This window comes from Dreissena polymorpha, chromosome 3 (assembly GCF_020536995.1).
Source record: "Dreissena polymorpha isolate Duluth1 chromosome 3, UMN_Dpol_1.0, whole genome shotgun sequence".
NCBI classification, from domain to species: Eukaryota; Metazoa; Mollusca; class Bivalvia; order Myida; family Dreissenidae; genus Dreissena; species Dreissena polymorpha.
Window position 1 is genome coordinate 81,161,073 of NC_068357.1, and position 17,309 is coordinate 81,178,381.

Sequence of the window (17,309 nt, forward strand, 5' to 3'; positions counted from 1 at the left end):
ATTGAAAAATCGAAATTACCTTCTAGCGCATTGTGCGTACAAATATAACGCAGACATCAAAATTTGAGACAATATTGTGCGGAATTTTATTGCATCACTGAACGTTGATCCGTCAATGCCGAGGAATGGTGCAGCTGCTCGTCAACAAAACAGGCCAAATTTTCCAGCAGCCAACCCGTCTGGCTATTTGAAGCTAAATATGTACCTCCAATTCGTTGACCACCTGATGTCGGAATTAGAAACAAGACTCCTGGCAGCTGATCCCCGGTACATAGCTCAACATTTGCTCGCAAAAAAAGCTGTTGACATAACACACGAGGTCGGTGAGGAGATTTTCCAGGCATATCAAGACGAACTTTCGGTAACGAGAGACGAGTTTAAATCCGAGATCAAAAGGTGGAGGACGAAATGGACGGGACAGGGCAATCACTATGCAGATCTCCAAGAGACTCTGAATTTAATGAACAAACACATTTACCCAGGGATCTTTGCTATACTTAATGTACATGGTTGCATGCCTATTTCAGCCGGTACAGCTGAACGTAACTTCAGCACCATGCGAAGTGTAAAAACATACCTTAGAAGCACAACGACAATAGCAAGAATGTCCGGATTATGTTTGCTCAACATTTACAGGGTAAAGGAAATATCTGCAGCAACTGTTTTTGACATGTTTATGCGAAGAAAAAAATGGGCATTGCTTTTTCAAGTCCGATCCGACAGAAACAGTTACATTCAATAAGCTATAGAAAAGATTGTGAAAAAATATAAAATGGCCGCCATAGCATCAGAATCTTAGATTTTAATTTTATTACAATAATTCATTCCTTTTCAACAATGTTTTCTAAGTTTTTCATAAAATTTATTATTGTGCTTTTTGGGAGAACACAGTTGTTTCAAATAAATGTCCACATATACATATTAAAATATCTAATTGATGGTGAGATTAATAAGTTATGCTCGAGTCGTCATTGAAATTTTGACACAATAGCTCAGACAGCAGCGATACCCAATTTTTAAACAAGTGTAAACAATGGTACGGAAGATCGAGTTTCCGGATCGGCAATCGTTCTTTCAGACGTTTAACTTTGTCGTTGTGACATGGTTTATTCATGTCTTATTCATCACTTTTCTTAGGAGGAAAGCGGTCCATTGCTTAAAAACATTGTTGTATAGTACCCGAGGAGATATCAGGTGCACAAACCGCGCAACAAACACTCAAATACTATTGAAAATGGTGTTTTGCACTATCCAATCAATAAATCAAAGAACTCTGACTGGGTCTCGGCGACTTCAAAATATTGTTAAAATCCGAGTAAAATGCCACCAAATGGCGTCTTCATTTTTTTTAATATGGGGGAGACCCCCATACTCCCCTTTTGACAGGGGGAATACACCCTCCTACACCCTCCCCCGTCTAAGCGCTTTGCACCTCGCCAATGCCGTAGGCATTGGATCGCGTACACATCATTTTTATCTTGCTACGCCCCTGATCGAGTTAAAAAAACGGGGGTGAAAAACCCAATTAAACTCTATTGAATTTACAAAAAAAACCTATTGTTGTCAAAACCAGGGGGTGATTACCTAATATATCCCCAAAAGTTATCTAAAGCCCTGGGGGGACACAAAGCTCTTATATAATACCATACTGTGTCAGCAATTATGAACTTGAGATATATACACTGATAAGGCATATTTTAACACCCATATGACCATAAACTTCGTGACACAAATGGCAGATATGTATGGAATAATACACAGCACGTGTAACTGGGGATTGTTTGGTTGGTTGCCATGGATATCACTGGGTGATCTTTAATTGAATCCAGATAAGTATCATTACTGAGAAACATTACATTGTTTATGAAATAATGTTAACGACTACAATCATGCACAAAACCCTTTGCGTATTGTATTTATTGTGAATATTTCAATTTAACATACTTACTGGTGTTAGCAAATAATATTAATATTATAAATATTATTTTTGTTACCATTTAAAATGTATGTGTAGTAAACAGTAATTGATTTGTGTTAAATATAAGTATAAGAAAGTTCACATACTTATTTTTTGAAGTTAATTAAATATGATTTATACTGGCGAGTGCACAATATATTTTTGACACTTTCAATATTTTTGGTAATTAAACCCCTAACTGATTTATTTATTATTTATAAGTCGTACCTTTCGATATCTTCCATCTTGCGTTCAACTTCATGCCATTAACCCTCTTAAATCTGACATGGAAAACCCAAGTCAAGTGGACGCTAATTTGAAGAGTCTCAATATGGCCATTTCCATTCAGAAAATGAATGGGGATCCGTTGACATTTATGATGGAAAGGAAATATGTCGAAATAATGTCTACTTCGGAAAGAATATTAAACGATTTGGATGAAGGTAATGATGCCATGATCACATTTGAATGCAATGCTAAAATAGGATCTTTTGTTGTCAAGCTCATGACCTTTGGACAATTTTCCATTTCAAAAAATCTAAGTTGGAGCATTGATACACGTGAGATATACGCATCTTCTAGACAAATCGAGCAGCATTGCATCAGAATGTCGAACGAACGAGTGTGTGACATATGCGAGTTGTCAAATGGGACACTAGTCATTGCAGACAGAACTAACAGTTCAATCAAAGTGTTGGACGACAAATACAACGTTGTGCATCATATGTATCTAGCTTTTCCACCAAACGATATCTGCTGTATAAGCTCTACCAAGGTTGCGGTCGCTATGAACTCGATGACTGGTGGTCAGATAATAATCCTTAACGTCACAACCAAGAACGTAACTGTTGAAAACACATATGAATTTAAGCACAATGCACTGGCATCACCTTAAGTGAGTACGGCATGTTTATCACCACAAACACAGCTTTATTGCAGTGTAAAATGAACGCAGCAATGGCGTTTATCGAAACGATTCATGAGGACACATCCTCGTTTCTCATTGGTAAGCGAAGCGTAGTCGTAATTGTTCAACAACAAAAATGAAAATATATCTCGTCGTTTGTAACTTTATTAAACCCGTAAATGAAAGCACCCGAATACTTAACTCAGTATAATGTAATTACATACTAACTAAATTTATGCAGGTTCTTAAATCTTATTACTTATTTGTGAGATAATATTTTTGACATTGTATGCTTTAAGATTTATTACAATAAAACTGCTAAAATTTATATTTACAGTAAATAAATGTGCTAAACGCAAGAACATACAAAAGATCTACGTGATAAACTACAATCACAATCAGCTCCTCGTAATTTCCAGGAATGGAATTCACAAAGTCGCAGATGATGACGATGATCTAGAAAACCCAACTGGTGTGCACGTTACAGAACTCGGGCAAGTTCTCGTTTGTAATCACGGCTCAAACACCGTGCTTATGACGGACAAGGGCATGGTACCGTACTGGCTGAAAGGGCTGATGGAGTAAAGCACCCGCATTCCGTCTATTACAGCATGATGCGTGGCGAAATAATTGTTTGACAAAGTTGCAACCGACTTTTAGTCATTAAAACAAAATTACGTTTTTAATTAATGAGAAATACGTTGTGGATGTACAATTTTTAGTTTTCGTAATACTGTTTGTGTATTTTACTATGTGTAAACCATTATTTCTGAAACAAAATGCATAATTAGCTGAAATGTAGTTTTCACGTAAAAAAATATATATATAGTGTTGCTTTTTCCAGTAAATAACATATAAATACATTTTAAAAAGCAATATGGACACCTGTAATATGTTTCTAGAGAACAGATGCCCCTCCCCCTCATTTCTCTAAAAGTATACTTTGGTCATAATATGCAGATAAAATTATGGCGGTGGGTAAGTTCACATGGAGGATTATACATTTGAATCCTTCGAGATGAAATACTTTTAGGTACACACGGCACAATTAAAAAAGTGATTTTCTTTTTGCTAAAAAAGGGCTATAGCTGTAGTTGTTAAACCATCCCAATCATAAAATGAATTTGATCAAGTTCACATAATTGTTGATATATTTGTAAATTTTCCTCAATACTTGATGAGCCACGCCAGACACAAATTAAAAATGTAATTGTTAAGGGGCATCAATCGGAGTTCATCGAAAACATCCAAACAAAATATAAAGTTGTACAAGTGTTCATGCTGGTTCATTTGTTTTTGTAAGTTTAAGCTCTGTAGAAGCAATACTTTTTGAGTAACGCATAACAATATTTGCAAACTGTCGTGATTTTTGTATAAAAACTGCGGATATATCAAAGACATCGTAATCAAAAAGACGGCATGAAAGGCCCAAAGTCGCTCCCCTGAGATACAAAGGCACTGGCCTGTTCTATGTGCAGCCTAAGATATCATTAGAACACATGTTCTGACCAAGATTCTTGAAGATAGCAATATAAGGAACAAGAAATATCTTTAAAAAAGATATACGGCGTTGATTGTGGTCGATGTTTATGAACGATCAAAAGTTATCTCTATGAGATAAAAGGTAGCGGATGCCTTTTTTTCTGCGCAGTTCTTAGCTACATCATAAGCAAATCAATTACGGGGTGTTGCGCCAGATTTCGTGGCTTATTTTGCTTTATGTGATATTATTACTCAGATATCTATATTTACATAATAGAAAAACACAAGAAACATGAAAATAAACGAGTGCATATAGGTCAGCCGGCAATACTCGAATCTTATTTAATTGCATAATTATAGTATAGTGAATTATTGTGCTCTTGCTTAATAAACTGGTCTAAATGGATAAATATTTCTAGTTAATTTTATCAAAATTGGTCCTTATCATGGTTGAAACCATATTAAAAATCGATGATTGACATACCACAATAATATCGCCGAATATCTTTATTTAGTATCTCTCTGATCAAAACAGACTTCAAGTGCACAAAGTTTACGAGACGGCGTTTATATAAAGATTTCTGCAACTGACCGCAAACTGACCTTGATACCTTGCGGATTGGAATGCAATGCATTACAGTCACTACGTTATTGTCAGTAAGACCGGTGTAACACAATGATCGCAACCCCTTCTGCGAACTCCGGTGATGAACTGTATATAAACTCTGACTTTCACAAATGGCCGCGACTTGACCCGAAACCTCGCGGGTTGAAATGCAATGCAAGTAAGTACTAAATATGACAACATAGCCTTTAGTATAAACGCTTTTGCGCTGGTAATTCTCTGAAAATAAAAGGTGAACGCACAAACTGTATTTATGCCGAAAATTGATTGAAAAACTGTTCTATCTATTGAGCCTTTTCATTAGAGATAAAATTGTTTCATGCAGAAAAACAGTGTTACAAAGACGCGGATATGTTTCCAATGTTCTGGTGTTATACTCAAATCAGCCAATGGAATGAATGAAGTGTATTCATTCGTACCTAGCCGCGGGAAATTTTATTTGAGTATTATTGGACACTTACAAAGGTCAAGTCAGGGTGAAAAGCTGGCTTAATACAGCTTACGCCGAAAAATGACCTGTAATGCTTTTCAACAGACCGGAACCATTTTCAAACTAATCCGAGAAATCATTACCCAAAATGTTCTGACCAAGTTCCATAAATCCTAGACATTAAATGGGACGTTTAGAGTTCTAACAAGGTTTTATTATAGCCGTATATGGAAAAATGACCATCCCCCTAGCGGCCATGTTTCTCAACAAACCAGAACCATTTTCGAACTCGTCCAAGATATAAGAACAACTGTTCTTACAAAGTTTCGTGAAGATTGCACATTAACTGTGATTTCTAGAGTGTTAACCATGTTTTACTAAAGCCGTATAAGAAAAAGTGCCCCACTCCTGGCGGCAATGTTTTTTCAAACCAACCGGAATCATTTTCAAACTCATCAAATATATTGAGACCAATTTTCTTACCACGTTTTATGAAGGTCGAACAATAAATGTTGCCTCTAGAGTATTGACAAGGTTTTACTATAAGGAAAATTTGATTTAAGCGATGGAACTGTCACATTTCGAATTTATCTTAGGAAGCGGCTCCCTTAACCTAACCCATGAAACTGTAACTTAAAACTTTTTTTAGAAACCAACTACTGTAATTTATCACATGCTATACCCTGTTTCCCATGTAATACAACGATTACATATTTTTTTTATTACACATGTGTAATACAACATTTTTAAGCGTTTTCATTAGCTTAGTTTTCGTTTATTGACCAATCGCTTTTTGTTATTTTGCTGAAATGACGTTGCAACGTCAAATGACGTCACGAAATGTGATCAACATTCGGGATTTATCATTATGTTTGCGTAAATATTTATTTAATGTTCTCATTTAAAAACATGTGATAAAAAAGATCTGACACTCGTTGTCATATCATACCATATTTTATTAAACTCGTCCAGAAAATTCGTTAGTAAGCTCGCCAAAGGTTCTCTTACTAACAAAATTTCTGAACTCGTTTAATAAAATATGGTATGATATGACAATTCGTGCCAGATCCTATATTTACCTTATGAAACTGCCACTTAAACTTTGTAAGCTTAAAAGTTTATCTTAGGAAACGGCCCCTTCAACTTCACTAATGACACTGCCACGTAAACTGAATGTATGCTAGGTAATGTCTGCTTTAACCTAACTGATTAAACTGCCTCTTTAAGTGATTTTTTAGGAACCAGCCACTTTAACTTAACTTACGAAACTTCCACTGTATCTAAATTTATCTAAGGAAAAGGCACTTTTAATTAACTAATATAACTGCCATTTTAAAACTGAATTTATCTTAGGAAGCGGACCGTTTAACTTAAATAATGAAACTGACATTTAACTGAATTTATATAAGAAAACGACCCCTTTAACTTAACTAATTAAACAGCCCTTTTAACTGAATTTATCCAAGAAAACGACCGCTTTGAGTTAGTTAAACGACGAAGACTGCAACTGTAGTACGTAAAAATAACACAATATTACATAAATTGAATCCCGTAAATGTGATGCATTTTTCAAATGATTATTTACAGTATTTAAACTACACAAATGACGATCATCATATTTCACAAGTTGAATGGTGGAAAAATGGGTAAAAAATGCGACGTCTACTACCAGTGGACACAGACAACTAACAAGATAATGAACAGGACATTTATTTTCCTGCCCATTAATAACCGGAAATATTTGTACGAAGAGGTTTGTTTACGTGTCATGTAGGTTATCCTGTGGTTGACAATTAATGTATTTCAGAGCCCGTGTTCACCAACCCGTTTACAGACTTGAAAAGGAAGAATAAACATCATACTTCTGAGTTCGAATACATACAAGCGGCAACTAGCGCTGATGGCATTATCACACTGTTCTTAATATAAAACTTGTGCAATAAGAGATGTTAAATGCCAAGTTAGACTCAATATGACTCAATATGAAAGTACTGTTAGGATATTACAATCTTAAAGTGTTCTTAACTATTAGAATGACGTCTAAGAATTTAATTCTTTATATGAAAGTATAAAAGTTGGTAGAAAAATAGTGAGCCCAGGGTCACTACTAAACGGAGCCTCGCTCTCGGAGAACGGGATATAATGAGTTGTGTTCTGAGAAAACTGGGCATAATGCATGTACGTAAAGTGTCGTCCCAGATTAACCTGTGCAGTCCGCAAAGGCTAATCAGGGACGACACTTTCCGCCTAAATTGGATTTTTGCTAATAAGAGACTTCATTTAAACTAAAAATGTCATAAAAGCGGAAAATGTCGTCCCTGATTAGCCTGTGTGGATTGCACAGGATAATCTGGGATGACTCTTTACGCACATACATTATGCCCAGTTTTCTCAGAACACGACTCAAATGTACTTGCGTGAACACACAGATTAGCACGTGCAAACAGCCTTTACTGGATTGTCGCTCAGAACAGACTGCCATTCAACTTCCATTAAACGAAAAATACCATTCACGCGGAATGTGTCGTCCCTGATTATTGTCCGTGCGGACTGCACATGCTTATGTGTGGAAACACTTTATGAACATGCATTAAGCCCCGTTTTCACAGAGCGGACTAAAATGTATTTAATATAAGTAACGCAGTAAAAAACTGGCCAATCAGCAAAATTTATCCACACACATATTTTCTAGATGCTTATAATTTTATTTACAATTTGCATACATGAACATTACAATACATTTATTAAGTTTGTTATACCGTGACATCATATATATTGTGCTATAATCATAAATGTGTTGCTCATTTTATCATTATATATTTACTTTACATAGCATAATCATCTTGAATACAATTTCATGAACCACTAGGCAATATTGCATTAATCTAATATAAACATGTACACATTAAATGGGGCTGTTTTTTTTAAAGTATGCAAAGAACAAAGATTCATCATAAATATGCTAATTTCTAGTATACAAAATACACCTTTTACCACTTATCTTAATGTAGAGCCTTCAATAAAGCATAGTAAAGATAATAATTAATTAAAATCTTACAATGCAATGAATATATTTGAAAAACACAAATAAACGCTTATTGATCACCATTCCAAACTTTGTTCATTTAATAAATCAAATGTTTAATAGGGTTGCCAGACAGTGTGGTCGCGAATAAGTCCTCCAGATTCGTAAGGCAGTCATTCCATGGTTGAACGTGACGTAACAGACGAAACATGCCTTCCGGTACTCAGTCGTCCTGAAGCGAGAGATACTAGCTTCATACGGAATCGACAACGGCACTTTGAATGTAAATAATGTAATCTGTCCAAGTTAAAATTATTTTCAATCGTTACAGGCAATAAATATTGCAAGTTTACAGGGCTCGAATTTAACTTTTTTTTCTACTTGCAAAAAATTGCGAGCAGCTTTAATACCAACTCGCAAAATCAAAAACATTCTCGCAAATTTTGATGGAAACATAAAAAACCCTTGGTTTTTAGTTTAGTTCTATTTAAACAAAATAAAAGTTCTTAACATGTATACACATTTTATTTCTGCAACCATACAAAGATATCAGTTCCTTGTACCACAAGGGCCCACATTAGGTTGATTGACCATCTTCATCTATAACAAGTTTTAGTCTTATTTTAAGTTATTTTTTCCACTAATTCACTGTTTTCATAGAAGGATTTAAAATCTGTTTTTTCTAACTAAACGGTTAACTTTGCTTTATCTTTTGTATTATGTATATTTTGTGTTATTTCCGTCTGTGGGAATAAAGTGACAAGTTATTTTTCGCTTCAATGAACATGTGTGAATAGTCGACTGTTTCACTTCCTTTGTACCAATACCATCCGCGTGTCTGTATATACCAGTCTACATACAAGGTGCGCGCTTACGCATAAGGGTTCTTGGGCGTTCTATAAATTGACCTAAGATTTAGTGATCATGTGTCGAGCAGCATTATACCTACTCATTTCTTTTCACTATTTACTTGCAAAAAAATACTAGTGGCTTAAAACTTGACTCGCATTCGGTATTTTTTACTCGCATTTTGCGAGTGTGCGAGTGTTAATTTCGAGCCCTGGTTTACATCTTTAATCTCAAAAATAATGTGTACGGGCAAATCTAGCTGACTTGAATTCATATTCAAAGCTTAAGCCACAGACAGATAATACTGAAACAACATGAAATATGCATGAATTTCGCTCTGGGACAACGATTATTAATGCATTTGCCTACAATGTCGTCCCTGCGCTCTGGGACAACGATTATTAATGCATTTGCCTACAATGTCGTCCCTGCGCTCTGGGACAACGATTATTAATGCATTTGCCTACAATGTCGTCCCTGCGCTCTGGGACAACGATTATTAATGCATTTGCCTACAATGTCGTCCCTGCGCTCTGGGACAACGATTATTAATGCATTTGCCTACAATGTCGTCCCTGCGCTCTGGGACAACGATTATTAATGCATTTGCCTACAATGTCGTCCCTGCGCTCTGGGACAACGATTATTAATGCATTTGCCTACAATGTCGTCCCTGAGTAGCCTGTGGAGACCGCACAGGCTAATCAAGGACTATACTTGTCGCATGTGTGGCATTTGTTATTTAAAGGAAGTATATTCTAAAAGAATATCCAGTTTAGGCGGAAAGTGTCGTCCTTAATAGCCTGTGCGGACTTCACAGGCTAATCTAGGACGATACTTAACGCAAATGCCTCACACCCAGATTCCTCTGATTGCGACTCAAATATTCATGTATGACGTATTAAGTTACCCATTCGTTGTCGTCGGCACCCTGGTTTTCCGACGCAGCAGCGTGACTTTTTATGTCCATGATTTTGTCGGTCCAAGAGGCGCCGACGGATTCTCCGCCGGCATAATTACCCACTGTCGTCGACACCGCATCCAGTTTTGTAATGCTAACTGAAATTTGAACGCGTTCGCATAATAATTATGTATCGTGTAACTATTGTAACTATCTTATATAGGACTGCTTAGAAAAATCGGCCTTAAAATACAACACGTAGGAAAGTGAGAAATGTTCCAGATCAATAACTTAAATACAACATTTCTTAATAATGCTAAACAGAACTTGCGTACGACGGAAGTGTTTTACTTGGCAAGAAAACTCCCGCAAAATTTGTGACGCATATATTGTACTCAATACATGCATAGTTACTTTCCACGACCGGTAAATAGGTGTAAGCCACATGAACATCAGGCAACTAAACATCGGAAGAAGTTTCTTAATACCACTTTCAAAACACAGAAGATTGTTGGCGAGAAAAGGTAAGAAAAAAAAGGCACAGAGAGCAAATCTTTTTCTCACAAAAAGGACACATTGTTTCATTGAAAGAAAAATTAGCCTAACTACTGTGTATACATTAAATGCATGTCGCACTACAAGATTTTTTTTATTTCTGCCAAACCTTTTTAACAGCGCATGGCGAAGCTACATACAAACGAAGGGTCCATCTCCCTGCGTCTTCACCCGCAGTGTGTCCCCTAACTCGAACTCCGTTCCCGTCGCCTGTGTCTCTGTCAGCCAGAGCGCCGCGAGGTCCGAACCGCCGTGTCTGTCCGAAAACTGGGTCAAATTGGCGGGGCTTATCAATTTCCGGGCCTCGTCCGTACCAAGCCGGTCTGTTTCTCCCTTGCTTTGAACTTCTGTGGAAATCAGTAATGTGATGTGTAGTAACCGCTGATGGCTAACTACTATTTTGCATTATTAATAAACATTTTTGGAGTTATTTCAAAACAGAGGTGGTGGTAGGTATAAAACACCTACTTCTTATATGATTTTCTACAATTTCAAATCTAAAACGAAACATGACATGAACTAGTTGTTTAATGTTTAAATATTATGAATATACATTTTTATTTTAATATCTACTAGATGCGGTTTGTTTAAAAAAAAATTGTATCGATCGATATTATGGTAACGCTTTTAAAGGAATTATATACGGTACATGTCCTATGCGTATACCAATGATGTGGACACAGAAACGAGAGTTGTGTGAAACACATACTGTTTACAATTAATGCAACATGTACAGCCCAAACATTGGTAGCTGTTAGTAATAAAGGTTATGTCACAATTGTGGCACCGATCTTAAAGCAAGCACCGCACATAGTTAGTTTGTGCCTTCAGCATAATTATCAGATTCTAATGATGAAAAAAATATTGCCAATACGCTATGAAGAAATGAAATATGACAGTCACTTATTTCACTAGATCAATATAAAGATGTACATACTTCAAATAATCACTGCGACCTCGACCTTTAAGCGACCCGAGTTGTTTTCCGCGGAATACTGCCAGATAGTATTATTTTTTGAATCGCGTTCTGAGAAAACTGGGCATAATGCGTGTGCGTAAAGTGTCGTCCCAGATTAGCCTGTGCAGTCCACACAGGCTAATCAGGGACGGCACTTTCCACCTTAACAAGATTTTCGGTAGAATGGACTTCTTTTAAACGAAAAATACCATAAAAGCGGAAAGTGTCTCCCTGATTAGCCTGTGCGGACTGCACAGGCTAATCTGGGACGACACTTTACGTACATGCATTATGCTCAGTTTTCTCAGAACACGACACATGTGTGCCCACTTATGAAATCCCATCATACTCTACAAAGGTATGGCCCGGACAAGAACATGCACTTTGACTTAGCCATGTGTGTGTATTTAGAAGTTTACGAGGTCCTCCGGGCCAGAGACTGCATTATATGAATACCCGGAGTGTGCCCCAGCATTCTTACCAAAATTGCTTACTAGACCCCCTACTAAATGAATAGCATAAGAATCAACTTACTGTATGATGAATTCAAGTAACCAGTGTTGACTTTCTTAGTCTCGCTAAAGTTGGGTTCAATTTCTTCGCCACTCGCATCGAACTTGCGTCTATGAGCACGTGAAATCTTCACATACAAGATGTAGTATTGCTCCTGCAATGCAATGTGAGTCATCGTCACGCGATGTTTGGTATTTATACGGGTCAAATAGGAGCCAAGTCGTCCGAAAATGGGTCTTATGCCATATGCGGCCAGCATAGCTCCAGACTGGCCCGCGCAGTCTCGTCAGGAGCTACTCTGCCTGCTGTAAAGCCGTGCAAGGTTTCGTGGTCACATTAACGGACATCGTAACTCCTGAACAGACTGTGCGAATACGAAGGCTGGTCTGGGACTACGATGGTTGCATATGGCATAAGACTCTCTCCTCATGCCGCGGGTCAAGTTGTACACCGGGCACTGTCAATATCTTCTGGCATGTAGCAAACATAGTTGTTTGTTCTCATAAAGCTCAAATCATTCAAGAAGAACTAATTGCAAATAAAACGAACTTCGAATACCGATTTCAATCTGCCCTTACCTTCTTATGTTGCTGATCATTTATGGCAAAGTGGGCCCTTTTTTGGACAACCCCTTCAAATATTACACCATTGCCTCTGAAGAGAAACAGTAATAGGGATTTCATCAACTACATAACTTTTTGCTTTTTAATACATACCAATGAGAAAATCATAACTTGATACAAGTTAATGTATTGAACATATATCTACTATATTGAACTTCTTTTTTATTTTAGAATTATTGATATTATATCGAATTAAAATGTCTGAATTTTATTTTGTTGAACGATTAAAAAATGTAAGGTCTATCCAACTAGGCTACACACTATTAATACAGTACACGGTATAGTACCAGAAAGGCCGTTTACCGAAAAGGCCTTCCCAAAAAGGCCGCACCAAAAAGGCCGCATAAGTGAACCAAAAAGGCCTCATGGTATACCAGAAAGGCCATACAATATTTTGTATTATCATTGAATAGTTATGCTGAATATAATTATCATATCTATTAAATAGTCATAACTTGTTTATTAGTCTACTTAAAAACCGTTAATTTTGTAATCAAAGTCGGCAAAAATATCGCGAATTATCGCATACAGTATGAAGTGACCGTTAGTCACAATATTTTTCGTTGAGTAATAGATGTTTCAGTTTTTTTTAATTAAAAGCCGTTAATTTTGTAATCAAAGTCGGCAAACTTAACGCCAATAAGCACGTAGGAATAATCCGTTTAAGAAAATTTTATTTTTCTCTGAATTCTCTCTTTGCATCTAAAAGTGTAACCGATGAGTAATGAAGGTGTTGTAAACTTACGTGGCGGCCAAATATATATAAGATCCAGAATTATTGAGAAATATATAACCCGTTCATGTGTCAAAGTTGTCTATAGTAGTTGTTTTGTTTTATTCATTATATTGGTAAGTATACTGGACTTTATTTGGCGTTTGAAATAATAGTGTTTTTAAATAGTGTAAATTATACGAATTTCTTCACGAGTGTTAATTTGTTGTTTGTTGATATTGTGTGAGTGTTGTGGTATGAGCATTGTTAAACAATATATAGTGCACAAAGTTATTCTTGATTACTATGTTAAACAATAAAATAAATAAAATAAATATAGGCATATGGATTAGTGACTGCTAAAAGACAAATATTCAATATATTTAACAAATATAATTAAGTACATAATATATCATTATATATTATTAATTACCTCTTAAACTATTTTTTGCAATTTTTAAAATATAAGAAGTTGAAAGAATTTGCATGTACAAAAAAAACTCGCTAATCAGACCGGGTATCCAAGTGTCAAGCGTCATTCACAGTTTGCGGCATCTGTTTTGATAACGGATTAGTAGAGGCCCACATATGGTGTAAAATGACACTTATTGGCACATATTAATAATTACTTGCGCATTTTAAAATAGTTTCTTAACTTTTAACGATATAAAACTAGCTACATTAAAAACTTTAACCGAAAGAAATAAAAATGCTTTATTCGATGTGATATTATTAAAAATTATAACAGATTGTCTATATTATTACGCATTTCATTAGCATTAAAAATATATAAAGCAAAGTTTATAATGTCTTTTTTATTAGCCGACTGCATTAAAATGTCAAATTTATGTAACGTTGGCCACCTTTGAAAATATAGTTTTAAATATTCCTTTCTAATTTCTCTATACAGAGGAAAAACAAGTACAAAGTGACACTCGTTTTCTATAGCGTGTCCGTTGCAAAACTTACATTTTCTAATTTCGCGTAGTATCTTATTATAACAACCGCGTTCGATCTCTAATTTATGTGACAAGTATGAGGCGAAACAATGCACAACCTCCGAGTTCCCGGCCAAGGTCGGTCAAGTGTACGGTGTTGTGCTGGAGTAATGCACATGTATATTGTTTAAATTCTGTTGTATTTTGTAACGTTCACTGTATATTCTATGTATTTTTTGTAAATGTTTTTTTTCTGTAATAAAGAAAATAAAAAAAGTTCATACATGTTTTATGTCGTACTTCATTTTGATTTAATAGAAAATAGAATTCACATGTTAAACAATATTATTATGTAATTGAAAGTAACTGAAATTATGTATATTTTGTAATAAAGAAAATAAAAAAACTTCATACATATTTCTATGTCGTACTCCATTTTCAATTAATTGAAATTGTGTATATTTTGTAATAAAGAAAATAAAAAACTTCATACATGTTTTATGTCGTACGCCATTTGATTTAACTAAAAATAGAATTCACATGTTTAACAATATTATTATGTAATTATGTTGTATTTTGTCAGTGTGACTGTATAACGTCTGTAAATGTTTGCTTGTAACTGTATATTTTGTTATATAAATTGTGTGATTGTGCTTGTACATTGACTGTATATATCGTTAATGTAAAACATAAACATAAACAACAGATAAAGAAAATAATTAACTTCATACCTGTTTTGATTTATGTGTATTTGTTTGTAAACAAAATTTGAAACCTATAATAACAACAATTATTGCTTTAAGGCCTTTTTGGTTCATTTTTTGGTACGCTTTGGGGCCTTTTTGGTAAGGCCTTTTTGGTATGCGGCCTTTTTGGTTTTCGGTCTTTCTGGACTTAAACCCAGTACACTATACATTGACTCAAGCACTATCGCACAGCTCGCAATAAAATCAAACAACACATGATCATGATAAATTACTCATTTTCATGTTTGGATCAGATTACTTTATCTGAATAAAACTCAGATCAGATAAAAGTTGTTATTCAGACATTCTTTATTTAAACTACCCATACATAGTGTCTCTGGTGGTTTCATTGTTGTCAATTAGCTATGCAAGTTCAATAATCCGATTTATCATTATTCCGACGGGAAATAAACTGTAACAATAACTTAAAAACAAAAACTTACTGCATAAAGTCATTTGCATTCCATTTTCCCGAATACTCAATATTGATAAGAGGCAGATTTGTTAGAGGTTGATCGTCATAAATCCTGCTCATTTTTTGCTTGCATACACCACGAACCCGGAAATAAGTTGTGTTTACAGCGAGGGACAGTTTATTACTCACACTGCGGTTTGACATTTTGCCAAGGATAGTTTCGTAGAGTGGAGTTTTCAATTATCAAATTTATTTTTCTGCAGCGCATCACTTTCGCTTAGTTTCATCAATTCGTTGATATAACAACTTAAATTCCTGTAGTAAAGACTTTGTCTGGTCTAAGTCAAATCAGTACGTCGATTTTTAGTCCCCTACCAGTTTCACCGGAGGGGACTTATGGTTTTGTCTCCGTCCGTCCGTCCGTCACACTTTTCTGGATCCTGCGATAACTTTAAAAGTTCTTAATATTTTTTTCATGAAACTTGGAATATGGATAGATGGCAATGTGGACATTACGCACGTCATTTCATTTTGTTCCTACGTCAAAAATTGTGGTTGCTATGGCAACAAATAGACTAGAAATAGTGCTGAAAATGGTGTGTTTTTTCTGGATCCTGCGATAACTTTAAAAGTTCTTAATATTTTTTCATGAAACTTGGAACATGGATAGATGGCAATATGGACATTATGCACGTCATTTCATTTTGTTCCTACGTCAAAAATTGTGGTTGCTTTGGAAACAAATTTTAAAAAATCTGACAATGGTGAAATTTCTGACAATTGTGGAGCCGGTAGGGGACTTTTATTGCTTGGCAATAGTCTTGTTTAATGTCGAACGTTTTTTAATGCAACTGTCAGAAAGATGCGGCATTTTTCTAAATAAATTCAACAGCACGTGAAAGTGTTAGATTTGTTATTTCGTAGTCAACATGAAGGTTGTTTTGTTAATGTTGTTTTATTAATGTATGTGCCCATCATATGCTTTTGCATGTGATATGCAGTTTGTTATGCTTTTGAACGATTGGTTAGGGTTAAATTTTCCGACGCTCTCACCCAAAAATCTATATCTGCGTAGTTATACAGCTCCACTGCAGAAAAAATAACTACAGTTTCAACAACAACCACGTATAGTTTTTCGTTGAACAATATCAAATATAATTCGTACGCATACGTTCACATAGTGTCCGTCCGTCCGTCCGGAACACGTGTGTGTCCGGAGCCATACTTCGGAACCGTCTGAGGCCGATTTCATTGAAATCCATAACCTTGCCTCTTACAAGGTCAATTAAAGATAAACAAATTCGATGAACCATTAATAAGTTAGCCATTACTTCACTATTCATTAAAGGGTTCTGAAATAACTTTATCTGGCAGTTTGTCACAGTAAGACCACAAAGAACAGTTAAATCGGTTTACAAACATACACTTAAGAGTGATAACTTTAGAACATTTTTTAATTGCAACAGATATGCTCGTCTTCCCTACTTTGCTGCGTATAGTATCCTAGCTCACCGTTTTGAAAATATAACGTGGAATACTAGAAGTATAAAGACGACTTGATAATGTCATAAATCGTCGGTTATAAGTTCCGTTACGATTGAAACTTACACCATTTAATTCAAGCGCTAATTAAGGTATTAAAACTGTGATGCGACATTTTGATTTTCTGTTCT

The 17,309-nt window shown here is 35.5% G+C and overlaps 1 protein-coding gene across 1 annotated transcript; it reads right to left on the reverse strand.

Annotated features, from left to right (window-relative positions):
- Positions 1 to 8,057: 8,057 nt before the first annotated feature.
- LOC127874953 (arpin-like) lies at positions 8,058 to 15,830 on the reverse strand. The gene is made up of 6 exons (XM_052419658.1): positions 15,665 to 15,830; positions 12,781 to 12,856; positions 12,224 to 12,356; positions 10,872 to 11,078; positions 10,186 to 10,334; positions 8,058 to 8,658 (listed from the first exon to the last, which is right to left on the reverse strand). Exons 1-6 carry the CDS (start codon positions 15,754 to 15,756, stop codon positions 8,650 to 8,652), a joined length of 666 nt encoding a protein of 221 aa, XP_052275618.1. The 5' UTR covers positions 15,757 to 15,830; the 3' UTR covers positions 8,058 to 8,649.
- Between the last annotated feature and the right edge of the window lie 1,479 nt (positions 15,831 to 17,309).

Coding starts and splice junctions, on each gene's coding strand:
- LOC127874953 (XM_052419658.1), bottom strand. CDS start 15,756: ATGAGCAGGATTTATGACGATCAACCTCTAACAAATCTGCCTCTTATC. Junction 12,857..15,664: donor AATGCAAATGACTTTATGCA/GTAAGTTTTTGT, acceptor GTTTCTCTTCAG/AGGCAATGGTGTAATATTTG. Junction 11,079..12,223: donor TTACTTGAATTCATCATACA/GTAAGTTGATTC, acceptor TGATTTCCACAG/AAGTTCAAAGCAAGGGAGAA.